The sequence below is a fragment of the Rhinolophus sinicus genome, chromosome 12, assembly GCF_057876585.1.
Source record: "Rhinolophus sinicus isolate RSI-liver-muscle chromosome 12, RSI-T2T, whole genome shotgun sequence".
Classification (NCBI taxonomy): Eukaryota; Metazoa; Chordata; class Mammalia; order Chiroptera; family Rhinolophidae; genus Rhinolophus; species Rhinolophus sinicus.
Window position 1 is genome coordinate 20,992,610 of NC_142512.1, and position 17,478 is coordinate 21,010,087.

The following is a 17,478-nucleotide window of genomic DNA, read 5'->3' on the forward strand; positions in this document are numbered from 1 at the left end:
GGCAGGATGGGGCTGCTTGGGCATGAGGGGCAGACCAGTGGGGCCTGTTCTGTGGAATTGCCCTGGCCAGCTCTGACCCAGCCTCTCTCTGTGAAGGGCTCTCAAGTCCAGCCAGCACTCACTCTGCTCTATGATGATTGTGGACACTCCGGGCTTCCAGAACCCCGAGCAGGGTGGGGCGGCCCGTGGGGCCTCCTTTGAGGAGCTGTGCCACAACTACGCCCAGGACCGGCTGCAGAGGCTCTTCCACGAGCGTACCTTTGTGCAGGAGCTGGAAAGATACAAGGAGGTAGCACTTGACCTTGTCTCTGCCTGCCACCCCCAACCCCCTCTGGCCTTGGCCCCCTCAGGGAGGGCATCTGTAGATGCGGAAAGGAAAGCAGCCCTGCTGGCTGCCCCTTCCCTGCTTTTACTCTCTTGTCATATCTGTTGGCTTTCTAGACTACTTGACTTTTCTTGCCCAGGCTGCAGTCTTACTTTGTGGAGAGTTTGCTCCCCAAGAAGCTATGCATTCAGGGTCCCTGGGTGCCCCTCCTTGCCCACCTTCAAAGCACCACCTAGGCCCTGTGAATTGCCGCCATGCAGTTGCTGCCTCCACGTGTGGCGGGCCTGGCCTTCCCTGTCTCCTTATCTGTTAAGGTGGTGATTGATGATTAAGGACCCCTTCATAAAAGGGTGTCCCAAATGGGACGAGATCTGGAAATCCTATCTCATGTGGAGGTGAGGGATATTGATCCAAGGGAGGGTATTTATCAGGGTTGAGAGAAGATTCAGGAGGAAAATGACAGTTGCCTTCGAGTGTTTCAAGGATGCGTGTGAAATCGAAAGCAAGCTTACTCCGAGTAGCCTAATCAATGGGTATGAATAACAGGCATGTGTGACTTTAGCTCAGTATAAAAGGAGGTTAGAAGAAGCTTGACTGTCCAGAGATACAGTGCGGTGCCTTGGGAGGTGGTGAGCATTTGTCAGTCGGACTACTGGAGGGCTCTTGCGTGGGACGGGAGGTCATCCTTGCTGACCCTAGCTTGCTCATAGAGCTGTGCCACGCACATGGCCCTGTGCCCCCGTGCTCACTACCCCTCTGCCCTCTTTCTTAGGAAAACATCGAGCTGGCGTTTGATGACTTGGAGCCGGCCACAAATGATTCTGTAGCTGCTGTGGACCAAGCCTCCCATCAGACCCTGGTAGGAATTCCAGTGAGGCCCTGAGCTGGCCTTCTCTCTCCTTTCTCAGTCCTCTACCTCAGTAGAGCCCGCCACCCCATAAAAGCTGCTGCCAGTGGTGCCACTGGAAGCTGAGGGGGGCCTAGTAATCAGGCCTAGACACCAGGCACTTTAGAGCTATTGGTCCTAGCCCTCAGCCTGTCTGCCAGGAAGGTGGCACTTCCTTCTGTTGTGCAATGGGGAGCCTCGGCCCCTGAGTGTCTGGCTCAGAGCCAGACAGGAAGTTGTACCTCCTCTCTTACCAGCTGGGACACAGGCCCCATTCTGTGTCTGACTGAGCCTCAGGTATGTCTGCCAGCAGCCCTGGTATCTCCTCGTAGGTGGTGAGGAGCTGGTTGGGCCCAGAGGACATAGTTATTCCCTCCCATTGTCCCCAAGAAGAGGACTGATGCAACCTAGCATTGTGCCCAAGCAGGGAAACTGCCCAGCTATAGACTCCCACTGGGGACCACGTGGGTCTGACCCCTCGCCCCTCACCCTTGGGGATGGGCTTTGTCACCCTTTGGGCTAGTGTCTTGGGCACCTTGCTGCCTGGGGACTGACTGGCCCAATGAGCATTTGGCGTGTGGTGATTACCTTCAATTAGGGAAGTTGCCTACGGTGCTTTATTGGAGAACTGGCATCTTTGCTAGGCTGCTGCTCTTCCTCCTCTGCTTTGAGTCCTGCCCCCTCTCCCTGTTCCTTGTGGTAAGGTTCTGCTGGGCCAGCAAGGGCGTGGGGCCCTGGGGAGAGTGTGCACCCCCCTGGAACAAATGCCCAAGCTCCACATCTCCCCAGGGAAGCTGTTTTTTCCCCTGACACCTGAGCTCCTGCGTTAGCCTCCCTAGAGCACCTTCGCCATTGCCAGGAGGGATGGGGAAGTCAGTCCTGTGGCTTAGGAGCAGTAGTGGTTCAGACAGTGGGTTTGGGAGGGGCTTGGCCATCCTTCCCTTTTTTGCTCTCCCTATCTGATGGGCCTTGGCATTGGGCAGCTGCACTTTGGGGACCGGGCTCCTCAGTGCCCAGCCTGTCACTCACTGTCCAGTGGCTTTGTTGCTCATTCCTGCTGGCAGCTCCAGCCGCTCTGGGCCCTTCGTTGCCCATCAGTCCTTGACCACCCTCTACTTCCTTCTGGTAATTACTCCACCTCCCTTGGACAGCTGTGGGCAGGAGATACAGGCAGCTGAGATCCAAAAGAGGGAAAATGGCACTTCTCTTAATTCTCCTGTCCCCCAGTCCCTAAAGTCCAGGCCAGAATGGAGTGCAGGGAACAGAATGGAGTCCTTCTTGCTCGAGGACAACTTGGGAATTCCATAGAAAAGTCACCTTCAGATCAGACGTGGCCACAAGCTTAGTTTGTTTGGACTGCATGGGGTATTAGAAATCAGAATTCAGTATTTCCACCTTCTCCTGAAAAACTGGTGGATTTATCAACACTAGGCCATTCTTCCAGGACAGAAGTTGGCTGCAACTGAGTGGTGGCTGTTTCCTTTCGATGGGGAGAGCTGTTCTCCACTCACCCCAGCTCCGACCATTGGGGCTTTCGTATCCATGAAGTCACCCGTCTTATGCTTTATGCACTTGAGTTTATGACTCTGCAGTGACCCACCTTCCAGGGTTCACCCCCACCCCATACCGCTGTCACTGACTGACAGCTTCCTTTGGGCCATGCAGACACTCAGGGCCTCACAGCCTTTATCTGGTTTATTCTGCCTGGGAGGTGATGCCTCCCAGGCAGTGTGGGGCTCACGCTAGCCCCTGTGACCTGCAAGAGGATGAGAACAGAGAAGAGCCTCGGGGTTGTGGGCTTGGCTTGAGAAGGCTTCAGTCTGTGGTGACTTCGGACACAAGTCCTAGGAAGCATTTTGCAGTGGGCTTCTGTCTCTGATCTTTCTGGCCCTCTCTCCCTCCTTGCTGCCCACCTTCTCCACAAGGTGTCAGCAGTGAGTGGCAGGAGCTGCAGTGTGTGTGTGCCGTGTGTGCATGTATGTGTGCAGCGTGTTTCGAGTGTGTGGTTGGGGACGGGGGCACTAGCTCCTTTCTCACAGCTCCGTGTGACCCAGTGGGATTTCTTTGCTTCGCCACAGGTCCGCTCACTGGCCCGCACGGATGAGGCAAGGGGCTTGCTGTGGCTATTGGAAGAGGAGGCTCTGGTACCAGAGGCTACCGAGGATGCCCTCTTGGAACGCCTTTTCTCCTACTATGGCCCCCAGGAAGGTGACAAAAAAGGTAGGTGGCACCCCGGGAGGGCAGGTCTTCTGCTGCTTCTCCGGAGGACCCACGTATCTGGGTCCAGGTAGCACTGCCTGGGGACCCACCGAGTCCCTGGGCTTTTGGGCTTAGGCCCTGATGATCTTGCTTCTCCCACGCTCAGGCCAAAGCCCCCTCCTGCGCAGCAGCAAACCACGCCATTTTCTCCTGGGTCACAGCCATGGCACTAACTGGGTAGAGTACAACGTGGCTGGCTGGCTGAACTACACCAAGCAGAACCCAGCCACCCAGAATGCCCCCCGGCTCCTGCAGGACTCCCAGAAGTAAGAACACTACTCACTCTGCCCTTGTCCCCTCCCCAGGGCTGTTTGGGGCTCCCTGGTTTCAGAGGCCCCCTCACCAGCAGGGTAGATAACCCCCACTTCCAAAGAAGCAACAGCCAAGGCTCGTTGGCCTTGAGGGCACGGGGGTGACCTCCTGGAGAGGAGGTGGGGACAGACATGGTTGGAGGAACCTATAGTTTTAAATTTAACTACCCCCCCTGCATTCTTCACAGAAGATAGGAGTAGCCTTAGAAACCCCTCAGTCATAGAAGCCCTGTCATCCATTCAATTATTCAACAGACCATTATTCGGCACCTACTCTGTGCCAATGAATAAAACACAAATCCTGCCTGTGTGGAGTTTACGTTCTAGCAGGGGGAGATGGGTAATGACCAGTAGATGAAATAGTAGATTCTATCTTCTGTCAGATGTTAAGTTCTTCTACTGTCTCCTGCAAGATGGGCACCCCTTTCCCTCCTCTACCCTCCCTGGTGATGGGGAACAGATCGCCCACTCTGTTCAATCCCTCCCTACCCCTCGGCTTCTACCCACCCTGGTTTTCTCTTCTCACTATGTGGAGATTTCTCTCGAGTTTCTCCGTAGGGTGTGGAACATGCAGCCCCAGCCCAGCGAGCCCAGGCCCCTGGCCACAGGGGTTCAGGGGTTGTTTGGCTTCCTAGGAGCTTGGAGAAGGAACGGCCTCTACTGCTCCATGAAAGTGACTTCTTTCCTTCCTTTGCTCTCCCGCCTCTGGCAGAAAAATCATCAGCAACCTGTTTGTGGGCCGAGCGGGCAGCGCCACAGTGCTCTCGGGCTCCATTGCGGGCCTGGAGGGCGGCTCACAGCTGGCACTGCGCCGGGCCGCCAGCATGCGGAAGACATTCACCACAGGCATGGCGGCTGTGAAGAAGAAGTCGCTGTGCATCCAGGTTAAGCTGCAGGTGGTGAGTGTGCCAGCCCAGGCCCCAGCGTCCTTTCTCACCCCTGCAGGTAGCCTGCGCATTCTGCGCACACTCAGGTCACCCAGGGCCTGCTTGGTGTCCTACTCTGGCCTGATGGCTGTTGGTGGGGTCCCCTTTGCAGTGCTGCTGCCTGAGTGGCCACTCAGGCCTGCTGAGGGCAGAGTTGTCCAGGCTCAGTATGTCTTGGCCAGTGGTGGGACACCTGCCATCTGCAAGGAGTGGCAGTGCTGGCACTAGTCCCTGTTCTTCTGGGCACGGGCTGGGCCATCAGAGTCCACTGAGGGCTGTCCCTTCCCCTTTGGCAGGATGCCCTCATTGACACCATCAAGAAGTCGAAGCTGCATTTCGTGCACTGCTTCCTGCCTGTGGCGGAGGGCTGGGCTGGGGAGTCCCGTTCTGCCTCCTGCCGCCGAGTCAGCAGCAGCAGCGAGCTGGACCTGCCTTCAGGAGACCACTGCGAGGCTGGGCTCCTGCAGTTGGATGTGCCCCTGCTCCGGGCCCAGCTCCGTGGCTCTCGCCTGCTGGATGCCATGCGCATGTACCGCCAAGGTGGGGCCTCCTTCCCTCTCAACTCCTGCTTCTCTTTTCTGGAGCTGCCCCGCCCCTCCCCCTCCCAAATGGGGCCTATGGGGCTAGGGGAGGGCTGTTCCCCTCCTGTCTCTGGACTGGCCCTCGATCGCTTTTCTGCTCTGGTACCTCCTCTGTGGGGTCTCTCTTCTTGTCACTCCAGCCCAGTCTGTTTTTTCTTTTTCGCTCTACCTTGCTGACTTCCCTCTGCCTCCTCTCCCTTCCGTATTCCAGTCCTCTGTATCCCCCTGCCCTCCCCGCTCCACGTGCCCTGTTTCCACAGCTCCCCAGCATCCCCTTCCCTCGTTCGGACGGGTCAGCTCTGCCCACAGCAGCAGACTCAGTGCCCTCGTGGAGCCATATGCTCAGTGGCGGTAACGACCTCCAAGAGCAGGCAGATGGCTGGGCCAGCGCCCCAATGAGAAATGAGGTGCTAAGTCTTTCTGAAGTACTTAAAATTCCCTCAGAAAGGTCGGACGAACTCTTTTTATGGATCCATCCGGAGGAGAGAACAGAGAGGGTGATATAATAGTAGTTAACGTCCTTAGAGTATTTGTGGTATACTAGACGCTATACTAAACTCATCACATACATTAGCTCATTTAATCTCACAGCAGCCTCATGAGATGTAAGTACGATTATCATTCCCAGATGAGGAGACCGAGGCTCAGAGAGATTAAGTAGCTTGCCCAAGGTCACACAGCTCATGAGTGGCAGGGTGAGATTTGACCCAAGCAGACCAGCTTCCCAGTTCATGCCTCCCAAGCAGGGTTTCATTTTCCTGAGAAGTTGTGAGTTGCCAGGTTTCTGCCCTTTTTTCCTTAGCTAGGAGAGCAGGCAGGGTCCCTCCCACCCAGTTCCCTATGGGCACCGTCACTTTTCCTCAGCAGCAAAGCCAGGAAACGGGCTCCCTGCCCTGCTCTAAATAAATCATCGATCTGTCCCCACGTCTTGATATGGAGTTGGTGTTTATTATTTCAAAACCAGATTGTTACCGCTCTGAACCAAAATCAATGTGCTTTACTCAAACAAGCAGATCGATGAGACCAGCAGCAGCAGGGCCCCCCCCTCTCCGCCTCACTCAGCCCCCAGCCACCATCGATAGCACTGATGATTAATTAAGATGCCAGGCGTCCGGACCTGCTATCCTGGCCCATCAATTTAATTGCAATTCAGATACAATCAATAGCTCACTTTGTCTTGGCCCCTCAGCGGCCCCCGCCTCCTGTTTCAATTATCAGGCACATGCATCAGCCTCGTCTCCCCGTTGGAGGGTTTCCCAGAGCTAGCTAGGCGGGTGTAGTGGAGGGAGCCCCCGACTGGCTGTCGGGAGCCCGAGTCTGAAGTCCAGTTCTGCCTCCAGCCACAGCCTTTATGACCTTGAGCAAGGCAGTCTCAGGCCTCAGTTTCCAGTCTGGAAGATGAGCTGTATCTAGTCTCAGACCCTTGTCGGTTTGAAATTCTGTGATTCTGTAGGAGTGGGTCTCTTGGTCCTCTACTGTGAGCGCAGGTATTCTCAGGGTGACGTGGAGTAACCTCCTGCTGGCCGCCATCCTGACCTTGCTGCTACCCAGAAGCCATCACATTCTTGCCCCGACCTCAAGCCCAGACAGTAGGGGTTCTCTGTTAGAGGCGATACTCTAGGGAAAGAGAATCTACAAGTCTTTTTTGTCACCTGGCCTAGGACTCAAGGTCAGGATGGGGGCAGGAAGAGAGCCCTTTCTGATGTCCTGCTTCAATGGATTAAGAAAAGGAAGGGAACATTTTATTGAACACCCACCAAGGGAGCCAAGCTGTGCTTTCTACATATTTTCTCATTTAAGAGAAATGAGAGCTAAGCGATAGGGCCCCCATTTGAAGATGAGAAAACCAAGACTCAGAGAGGTTCAGTGACTTGTTCAAGGTCACATACTAGAAGCCAGGGCCAGGATTCTACCCCTAAGCCTATGCACTTTTCTTCTCAGCTATTCTCTAATGCCCTATTTTTGTTTTCTTCTTATAAAGTCCTCAAGACATTGTTCTCTCTGGGTTATAACAGAGTCGTAGACTTGGAGGGTTAGAAAGCATCTTAGAGGCCATCCAGGCTTTGATTTCCATAGCATTCCTTCCAGATGGTCAGCCATTCCCCGTTGGCATGCCTCACTGATGGGGAACTTGCTTCCCTCTAAAAGAACCTGTTCCCCTTTCAAACCCTGCAACCCCCTGTGGGGCCGCCCAATGTCTTGTCGGCCTCCAGTCCCTCGCCCCAGCCTCCTTCCTCTCTGCTCTCCTTTCCTGGGCTGTCCTCCACCTCAGGCTCTCCTCCTGCAGCCGTTTCTTCCCCTTCAGGTGACTCTCCCCTCCGGCTGCCCGGGCACCCCACTGGGAGCAGGCAAGCCACTGACAGACCTGGCCCTGACCTGCTGTCTCTCTAGGTTACCCTGACCACATGGTGTTTTCCGAGTTCCGCCGCCGCTTTGACGTCCTGGCCCCACACCTGACCAAGAAACACGGACGCAACTACATCGTGGTGGATGAAAAACGGGTAGGTCTGGGCCTCAGAGCCCCCCCAGACTCCCCTCCCTCTGCTCAGGCTCCTGACCTTCCTTGCCTAGAGGGAGCCGGGCTGGCCCTTGCTCAGGCTTCTGGTTTTGGAAGCAGGGCAGGGGCACATGGCAGCCAAGCTGTGGCAGTGGGAGAAGGCAGCCGGGGGTATGGACTACAGGAATCAAAGTCTTCCAGCTCTTGAGGCCTAAGGTGGGGGTGTCTGCTGTCTGGTGAGCCACTCCGTCCTCCCAGAGCCTCCCAGGTGGCAGATAGGAACTGGATTTTTGGTGTGCCTACAGAGGAGGCTGTGCCGCAGTCAGCCTGAGGCTCCGGGCTCCTTGTCAGCCTGGGTTGGTGAATTCCTGGCTGTAGGAGGGGATGTCTCCCTGCCATTCTAGGCTGTCACCTTGACCCCCGGAAGTGCCCCTTGAGCAGACGAACCCTCCTTTACTGTGCTTGGCCTCAGGCACCCATCCTGACTCTGAAAGCATCTCAGCGCTTAGGATGGCTTCCCTAAAAGGGAGACTACTTGCAGAACAGAGCACAAACCCCGTCCCCTTGCCCCGAGTCACAGACCCACATTCATGGTGGCCTCAGAGACCTCCCCACCCTTGCCATCCAGGACCTGCCAGTGTCCAGGGCGATCTCGGTATGAATGTGGGTGACCTGCCCCACACTCCCTTCTCTCTGACCCTTGACCTCCATTCCAGCCGCCCACTCATGGCTACACCCAGCACCTTGTCATCCCTGGAAATGCTCCGCCTCTCAAGTCTTAAATTCCAGTGCAGCCTTCTCTGACCTCAGACTCCTACCTGTGCATCTCACTCCCCTCTTCCTCTCGGGACACCTGCTCTTTGACTCCATCAAGACCTCTCCTTTCTGACTCCACTCCATCTTCTTTACTCTGTCCATTCCTTTCTGACTTTACTTCCCCTCCCACTCAACCACAACGCTGTGGTCCAGCCCTCCAGTCCCTTGGCCTTCCATTGCCCTCAGCCGTCCTGAGCACCTGCCTTGCCTAACCCCACCCTGAACGGCCAGCTTTGGGCATCTGCCCTACTAAGCTTGGGGCTCCCAAGTTGCTGTGGGAGAAACGATATAACCATGTAGACTCGAATTCCTACAGCTTCGTGGTCTCCAGCCTCACCTGGGCCCGTGGAGTCGCCTGGCAAGCTTTCCATGTGCTCCAGCCTTACCTGGTCCCCCTTCTAAGCTCCTTCCCTGATACTCCATTCTCCACCTTTCTCCTCAAACCCTCCCCAACCTCACCTTTCTGGGTCATCTTCCCAGCAGTTGACCTTGCCTCTAAACGCTAATATAATCGAGGCTCCAACTTCCTTCTCTGTCTTTTGTGCACTGTTCTTCATCTTCCCCAGCCCTCCTGTCTGGGTGGGAGAAGCGTCCCTCTCCTCGTGCAGTCCCTTCTGCCTGTGCTCTGGAACCCATTCCCTTTAGTCTCCCTGGAGACCTGCTCCGTTGGTGGTAACTCTTCTCTCCTGTCCCTCAGCCTCTCCTTCGCTGCTGGCTCTTTTCTTAGTGGAGAAACATTCCATAGACGTTGCTCTCAAACAGGAGCCTTCTGTCAACCCTCTCTCATGCCGGACTATTACCTGTCTCCCACCTGCCCATGCCATCAACACTTACTCTGCTCCGGCTGTTCCCCACCCCGCTGCCATTCATTCCTCCGCCCACAGCTGCCTGGTTCCCGTCCCTGACACCCTGGGACTGGTCTTCTTGTCTCCACACGCCCTTCACGTTGCCAGAGCTAGTGGACACTTTTCTGTGCTTCTTGGCAACATGTGAATGTAGACAACTCTGTTCTTTTTGAAACATTCTCTGCTCAGCTGCTTTGCTGCCGCTCCTGCTTTTCCCCTTGTCTCTCTATTCTTTCTTTTTCAGTCTGTCTGAGCTGCCCTTCTTCGACTTGTTCCTGAAATAGAGATCTCTCTCTTCTCTAAAACACTTTCCTTGGCTATATGTGTTTTCTGTTCTACAACCCTCTTCCGAAGCAACCTCATTCACACTCGTCACTTCAATTACCACATGTATATTGATGACTTTCAAATCAATACCTCTAGCCCAGGCCTCTCTCCTGAACTCCAGACGTGCATTCCTAGCTGACTGCGTTCTGGACTTCTCTGCCTGTATGCCTTATAGCACCTCAAACTCAGCATGGTCAAACCAAACTGACTGCAACTCCTCTCAAACTCACTCTTTCTCTTGTATTCTCTACCTTGAAGAATGGCACCATTATTTAATTAGTTCCATAAGTCAGAAACCTCAGTATGTTCCTAGCTTCCTTCCTCTCATCTGCCCCTCCCCCACACCTGCCAAAGCTCTGTCTCCTTCACATCTCCTCGTTTTTCCCCTCCTTTCTTCCCTTCCGGTCAAGCTCTGGCCTTCTCGTCTGTGGATTACTTCAGTAGCTGCCTAAGGAGATCTCCGTCCATCCGCCCTTGTGCCACTAGGATCTTTGTAGAATGAAAATCTGATCATGTCCCTCCCTGAGCAAACCCTTCAGGGGCTCTCAGCATACTGGCTCCACATACTTTGGCAACTGTCTACCTCTCTGGTTGTACATTAACTGCACCCCCTTCACTCCAAGTTGTGCCAACTATGAACACTTTTCTCGGTTCATTCTGTGTCTTGTGCTTCCATGCCTTTGCTCGTGCTAGTCCCTCTGCCTGAAATGCCCGCTCCCCGAAATGTCATCTCCCTGCAATGCCTTCTCCTGACTTTGGCTAATTTTTACTTGTATGTAAGGGCTCAACAAAGGCAACACCTCCTTTGGGATGCCTTCCACCTTCCCCCTGTCTGACTTAGATGCTTCCTCCTCTACGTACCTCAGTAATTCACTTGTCTCGCTCCCAGAAAAGATCGCTCATCCTGTGGGCATCCTGACAGCCCCAGAATCTAGCACAGTGCCTGACCCTCCTTTCAGTGGAAGCCTACTGAAAGTCCTTGTCGAATACATAAGGGACTCTGAATGGAGGCCGCGAAGCCCTGCATGGAGACGGGGAGTCCCTGGGTGGGCCCCCTGACAGAGGCTTCTCTCTGCAGGCGGTGGAGGAGCTGCTGGAGTCCTTGGACCTGGAGAAGAGCAGCTGCTGCATGGGCCTGAGCCGGGTGAGTTATTCCTACGGGAAGGCAGTCAGGCCCTTACTCTCTGGTCCCCCTGTCCACATGGGTGACCCTCCGCCTCCTGCCCTCCCTGCTCAGTCCAACATCAGGAGTGTCCTGGGGTCCCTTCGGAGTCTTGCCCCCCCAGCCACTCTGGGGCTGCTCTTCCTCTCAAGCGCCCCATTCGGGGCTGGAGGCCGGGAAGTTAGATATTCTAGCTGCAGCAAACTTCACTTTCCCTCCCTCTGAATAACTGGCTTGTTCAGTGTTGTGAACACCTCTGTGATGTCAGGAGGGAGTGGGTTGGAAGGTGGCCCTGAACTTGACCTGGGTCCTGGTATGGGAAGTGGGGAAGACAGAAGAGAAGGGAGTTTGGAGAAGCAGGAAGCCAATAGGCAGAGTGCTCCAGAGGGCAGAGCCCCCTTTGGCAAGTCGTCCAGGGCTGCCAGCGTCCCAGGACAAGCAGGACATGGCAAGGCTGTGCCGCCACCACCCTCCCACGGGGCACATTCCTCATCGGAATGGAACGTGGTGCATAAAAGGCAGGCACGCCTGGCCCTAGGTGCCAGTCTGCCACATCACTCCACACCAAAGGGTCAGCCGAGCGTCCCTCCCACGGCGCAGGGAACCCCTCATACCCCTCTCTCCTGAGACTGGGAGTTTTGACCAGCGGCATCCACGTATGTGCTCCAAGGGCTGTGGTGGGAGGGAGAGCAGTTGGGAACGCCGGGGGGTGGGGGGTGGGGTGTAGACCTGTTCATCTGTCAGCAGACAGGGAAGGAACCCCAGGTCGCGGGGCCGTGTAGGGAGCGTGAGCTGGAAGGGGAGACTTACAAAAAAGGCTCAACTCTTGCTGGTCCACTGTCTTCTCTCTGTGCTGCACTGAGTCAGTTTTTGGTTTCTCGCGCCCCCTCCCTCACTGGGAATCCCTTTCCTGTCCCCTCACCCTATCTTTGTTTTTGTTGTGCCTAGTGTTCCCTTGTCCTTTTGGCACTGGCGGTCCCTGCTGGTTTCTAGCCCTCAGTTTCTGGTTCTACTCTTCTGTTTCTTTTCTTGGTGTCTGTGTCTTCTGCGTCCCACTCTCTTTCTATGTCATTTTTCTGGTTTTGGTTTCTGCTGTCTGGCTTACCTCCTCTGTCTCCCACTCCCCAAATGTCTCTAAGCCCTGTGTGGAGATGGGGAGTCTCCAGGCTGCTAGTTGAGTTTCTTCCCTGGGAAGCCTGCAGTCAAAGTTTTCACTTCAGCCGCTTGGTGTCTGCCTGCGTGGGCTCCTGCCCCTCTGGCAAGCTGAGCTGCTGCTGGCTGGCATTGCGAGTGGCACCTCCTCTAAGGCATGTCTTGGGCAGGAGAGGGCCTGTACAGGCTGGTCCTCTTCCCGGCTGTCATTTTAGTCCCTCTGCATCATCCCAGTGCCTGGCTGAGGCAGTCGAATCCCAGGGCTCACTCCTGCTCTGGGCAAAATTAGGGGTAGGGGTGGATGTTTGCTCACATCTGGTTTGGGAAAGAAGTTTCAGGACTTCTAAGCTATGATCAACACTGGCTGGTGGTCACTGTTTGTCACACTGCGTCAGACAAGGGAGGAGCTCAATCTGAGCCCACAGGACCTTGGTCGAGGCAAAGGCATTGGGGGTCTGGGAGCCTCCTGTTGTTTGTAAGATTTGTATGGATGGGTGTGTTGGAGACGAGATGGCCGCGAGCCTTCCCCTAACACTCAGAAGGACTCCTAGCCTCACAAACGTATCGCTGTTCAAGAGAGGTTTGAGGCAGCCCTAGCCTCTAGAACATCCTTTCTCTTTGCATTGTGTTTCCGAGCCATTCTCTGCCCCCCACCTGGCACCTTACTTCCGCTCTAGTCAGACAACCATGTGTGCTGACCCCTGGCAAGATTTTCCCCCTCTGGGAGAATCGTGGCCCCTGGGGGGATCTCAGGCTCACACATTGTGGAAAATCAAGGCTCAGGTGGGACTCAGGACCCATGGGAGATCTCAGACGCTCAGCCCTGCCGGTGGGATGTGGGGAAGTGTCTTAGAGAACTGAGCTGGCTTTCTCCCAGGCCAGCCTTAGGGGACTAGGTTTCCACAGAGTCGCCAGAGGCAAAGCTTTCTCAGCAGAGAGTATAGGCCCTCTCCCCATTTTTCCCCTGAGGGGAGGCCTGGGGATACTCTACCTAATGGTTCTGAGTGTTTCCCATGGAGTTCAATTCACATCTTCACTTTGCCCCACAAAAGGGAATTTTCTGTGTGCCGGGCAAGGTGGAGGTGGGTATATACCTAGGTATCCTTTTGCCCTCTCTAAGGAAACTAGAGCCTTCTTTTCACCTGACCATTTTCCCCGCTCTTCTTCCTCTCTTAGCAGTGAAACTTTTATCCAGCCCCAGCTCAGGCCACCAAAGAGGGAGAGGAAAAGCTGGGTGTGGGGGTTTCCAGCTGGTTCTTCTCACATCTGCCCTCCAGCCCCCAAACCTGTATGACAGGTCCCTTGACTGGGCCAACTTGCACCCACCACACTGGCTTCTTCAAGAGATGAAACCTGGGTGTGTGGGTGGGGGTGGGGTGTTGGCACTTGAAAGAGGAGATGTCTGAAATGAAACTGAGCAGAGAGGGTACAGAGAAGAGGCCCCTACTCCTTCCCCACTCCCCTTTCTCTGCATACTGCTTCCTGGACCTTTTTCTTCTCTCTCTCTCTCTCTTTTTTTTAAACTTTCATTTATTTTAAGCGTGTTTTTCCAGGCCCCATCAGCTCCAACTCAAGTAGTTGTTTTAACCTAGTTGTGGAGGGCACAGCTCACAGTGACCCATGTGGGGATCGAACCGGCGACCTTGTTGTTAAGAGCACTGCACTCTAACCGACTGAGCTAACCGGCCGCCCCAGGACCTTTTCCTTCTTACACACATACACCACCATCCGCTTTACCTGATCCCAAGCAGCTGGATGCCAGAGGCAGTTGGGCCCTGTGGTGGGCAGTGGGCACAGGGGCATGGACAGTGTCGCTGGCAGTCCTGGGGGAAGAAGAAGCCACCGTGGATGTTGCTGAGGGCTGTCCTCTCCCCATTTGACCAGTGGCTGCTTCATTTACTTCTTTCCTAATACCTTCCCTTGGCTTTCCTCTGCTTTCATCTCTCTTTGAAGCTAGATTTCCCTTCTTACTCCTCCCCTTCCCAAGCCTCCCCACCCCCAGCTTGGCCCTCCTCCTTCAGCCTTCCTGGCTGGGGCCTCTTCTTGCTCCTTCCCTATTCTCTTGGACACTTGGATTTTCAGGCTCTTCCCAGGCCAAGGGCCACACTTCTGGGCCTGCTGGTTTCCTCGGCGGGGCTGCCCTGTCCCGGTCTCCTGCCTTCACCCGGCCTGCTTCTCCACAGGTGTTCTTCCGGGCGGGCACATTGGCACGGCTGGAGGAGCAACGGGATGAGCAAACCAGCAGGAACCTAACCCTGTTCCAGGCAGCTTGCAGGGGCTACCTGGCCCGCCAGCACTTCAAGAAAAAAAAGGTGCTGCTCCAGGGACATCCTCGTCCCCCAGCCCAGCCTAGCTGGGCAGAGCTGAGTTCCTGAGTTGGGGTGGAGAACTGGAGGGAACATGCAGGGGCAGGAAACTAGTTTTGGAGCTATGGGTTATTGTTATCTGGGGGAGAAGAGGCAGAGACCTCCCAGGGCGGCCATGCCCTGGGCCAGGATGGAGAATGGGCAGCTCCCTGGTGCCAGTGAGAGTGCTGGTATGCCCAGTGATGGGGCCATGTGGCCTGGTCCAAGGGTTAGGGTGGGGTGGGGGAGCAGGGCCCAGGCAAAGGTGGGCTCTGGATCATAGGCTGCTCCATGAAGATTAAGGAGCTGTGTCAGCGACTCCTTTTCTTATTAGCAAGTCCATAAAACAGCCGGCACCGCCGCCTCTTGTGTTTCAGCAAGATTAGGTTTTATAGCACATCCAGGCCAGGGTGGTGGAAATAATAAGGCAGCAAATAAAGCAGATGAAGTTATTCCTAACGATGGCGGAGCGGTTAGTGCCCAATGCAGTGCTCCCAGGGCCTGGCTCTCTGTCACCCAACCTCTGAGAGATGGAGGGAGGCTGGGTGCAGAGGGAGCGTTTGCCTCCAGGTCAGAGGGCCAGAGAAGCAGCCCAGCGGGGAGGATCCTGGCCAGGCCTGGGACTGAGAGCCCCACTGTGTGCCGCTCCCACCCCACCTTAGATCCAGGACCTGGCTATTCGCTGTGTGCAGAAGAACATCAAGAAGAACAAAGGCGTGAAGGACTGGCCCTGGTGGAAGCTCTTTACCACTGTACGACCCCTCATTGAGGTGCAGCTGTCCGAGGAGCAGATCCGGAACAAAGACGTATGTCAAAGCCCAGGGAGGGCCTGGTCACTGAGAGGAAAAGGACTGGAGTTCATCCATGGGGGCGAGAGTCTTGTCCGCTCCCAAGTGCTCCTTTGTTTAGTCCCTAAAGCTGATGACCTTGAACTATGCCCATCAAACAGAAGTCATCCGCCGGGATGCTGGCTGAGCCCCTGGGTAGCCTCTTAGGTATAAAATCTTGGGCAGCCTCGGCATATGGGGAAGGGTCTAGGGAAGGAGCCCCTGGGAGGCAGGGGCTTCCTGTTCCCTTGTGTACTAGCCCGAGCTTCACCAGCTTCATTCACCCCAGGGGTGCAGATCGTGGGCCCCAACCTCTTGTAGAGCCTCTGGCTCACTTTGCCCTCTTTACTGCACCCTAGGAAGAGATCCAGCAGCTGCGGGGCAAGCTTGAGAAGGTGGAGAAGGAGCGGAATGAGCTGCGGCTCAACAGTGACCGGCTGGAGAGCCGGGTGAGTGACTCCTCACACCAGACAGACTGACCCACCTCCCGGGGAGGCTGGGCCCAGGAGGCCCCCCCCCCCCCCCCCCCCCCCGCGTTCCAGCTGAGTGAGGCAGGCATTTCAACTGGTGGCATCTCCCTCCCCCCACCCCAGATCTCGGAGCTGACATCGGAGCTGACGGATGAACGTAACACGGGAGAGTCCGCCTCCCAGCTGCTGGACGCGGAGACCGCGGAGAGGCTCCGAGCTGAGAAGGAGATGAAGGAGCTGCAGGTGAGGACAGGGCCAGGGTGAAGACAGCGGCGGCCACACTCTAGTGCCCATCTGCTCCCCCCAAAGACAGGTGGCAGCTTTGCCACTAACCCAGCACCCCTGTCTGCCCTGGGTAAGCACGTGACCACGATCTGTGGTTCAGGGGTGCGGGGGTACTGAGTGAGGGTTGGAATGGCACACCTCCTCCCCTCCTCTCCTGCAGACCCAGTACGATGCACTGAAGAAGCAAATGGAGGTGATGGAAATGGAGGTGATGGAGGCCCGTCTCATCCGGGCAGCGGAGATCAACGGGGAAGTGGATGATGACGACGCAGGTGGGTCTGAGGCCGGAAGAGCTTGGCAGTGGCCTAAGTGGCAAGCGCTGATGCCCATGCCTGGGTTACCACACCCCTTGTCCAGCCTGTCTCCCGGGTAGAGTCTGTTATAAGGCTGAAGTGCAATAAGTAGATAGAAAGTAGACGTGCCAATAAATGCAGGGGATTATCTTAGAGGACTGTAACAACCATGGTAATGATAACATCTGAGGGCCAAGGTCTGGCAGTCCCTGGGGAGACGGTAGCACACATAGCCACCTCACCCTCTCTAGTCTTCTCTCAGCTAGTGGCTCCTGCCATCTTGGGTGGAAGCCATCATTCCAGAGACTTTTCTGCGTCCCTCTGGCTGACTCCACCTGCTGGCCCTCCCTGCCCCATCCTTCTTCCCCTCGGCCCTTTCTCGGGGACTCTCAGAAGCTCAGTCTTCCCTTGTCTGCCGCCAACCCCACAGGTGGTGAGTGGCGCCTGAAGTATGAGCGAGCTGTGCGGGAGGTGGACTTCACCAAGAAGCGGCTCCAGCAGGAGTTCGAGGACAGGCTAGAGGTAGAGCAGCAGAACAAGCGGCAGCTGGAGAGGCGGGTGAGTCTGCTGGAAGCCATTGAGGCCTGTGCCGGGGAGGAACTGGGAGGGGCTTGGCGCCACATGTCGGCCAGTGAATGGCCAGTGAATGGCCAGCGCAGGCAGGCCCTGGGGGCAGTAGGGGAGGGTTGGCATGTTTGCCTCTGGGTGCAGGGGACAGCCAAGGCCACACTGTTCTTCAAGTGTCTTAGTTCCCCGGATGTCCCTGAACTTCATCCCTCGTCTCTGAGTCTCCCCCTCACTCACCCACCTCCTTCGTCTTACCTGCTCCCCCAATACTCCCCGGCCTCTCAATGGCCACTGACCCTGTACCCCATTTCGGCCCCTAGCTCGGGGACCTGCAGGCAGATAGTGAGGAGAGCCAGAGGGCTCTGCAGCAACTCAAGAAGAAGTGCCAGCGGCTGACGGCTGAGCTGCAGGACACCAAGCTGCACCTGGAGGGCCAGCAGGGCCGCAACCATGAGCTGGAGAAGAAGCAGAGGAGGTGGGTGGGTCCCCTGCCCTGGGCGCAGAGGACTTCCTAGGACAACCCCAGACAGGGCCCCCTGCCTCCCCCTCCAGGGAAGCAAGGAGGGAGGGAGGGCCTGAACTTGGCCTGGGTCCTTGCCTTCCA

The 17,478-nt window shown here is 56.0% G+C and overlaps 1 protein-coding gene across 21 annotated transcripts in view; it reads left to right on the top strand.

The window, feature by feature from the left end:
• MYO18A (myosin XVIIIA) overlaps nucleotides 1–17,478 on the top strand; it is a 92,819-nt gene that overhangs the window by 53,408 nt on the left and 21,933 nt on the right. For all 21 annotated transcript variants that reach the window (XM_088802028.1, XM_088802030.1, XM_088802029.1 and 18 more), the window contains 15 exons: nucleotides 97–289; nucleotides 1,098–1,184; nucleotides 3,290–3,431; nucleotides 3,577–3,736; nucleotides 4,494–4,680; nucleotides 5,004–5,247; nucleotides 7,680–7,789; nucleotides 10,852–10,917; nucleotides 14,271–14,399; nucleotides 15,095–15,238; nucleotides 15,619–15,708; nucleotides 15,853–15,972; nucleotides 16,175–16,286; nucleotides 16,738–16,865; nucleotides 17,195–17,349. In XM_088802028.1, coding sequence (XP_088658154.1) covers nucleotides 97–289; nucleotides 1,098–1,184; nucleotides 3,290–3,431; nucleotides 3,577–3,736; nucleotides 4,494–4,680; nucleotides 5,004–5,247; nucleotides 7,680–7,789; nucleotides 10,852–10,917; nucleotides 14,271–14,399; nucleotides 15,095–15,238; nucleotides 15,619–15,708; nucleotides 15,853–15,972; nucleotides 16,175–16,286; nucleotides 16,738–16,865; nucleotides 17,195–17,349 — 2,067 coding nt within the window. The remainder of the gene's footprint in view (nucleotides 1–96; nucleotides 290–1,097; nucleotides 1,185–3,289; nucleotides 3,432–3,576; nucleotides 3,737–4,493; nucleotides 4,681–5,003; nucleotides 5,248–7,679; nucleotides 7,790–10,851; nucleotides 10,918–14,270; nucleotides 14,400–15,094; nucleotides 15,239–15,618; nucleotides 15,709–15,852; nucleotides 15,973–16,174; nucleotides 16,287–16,737; nucleotides 16,866–17,194; nucleotides 17,350–17,478) is intronic.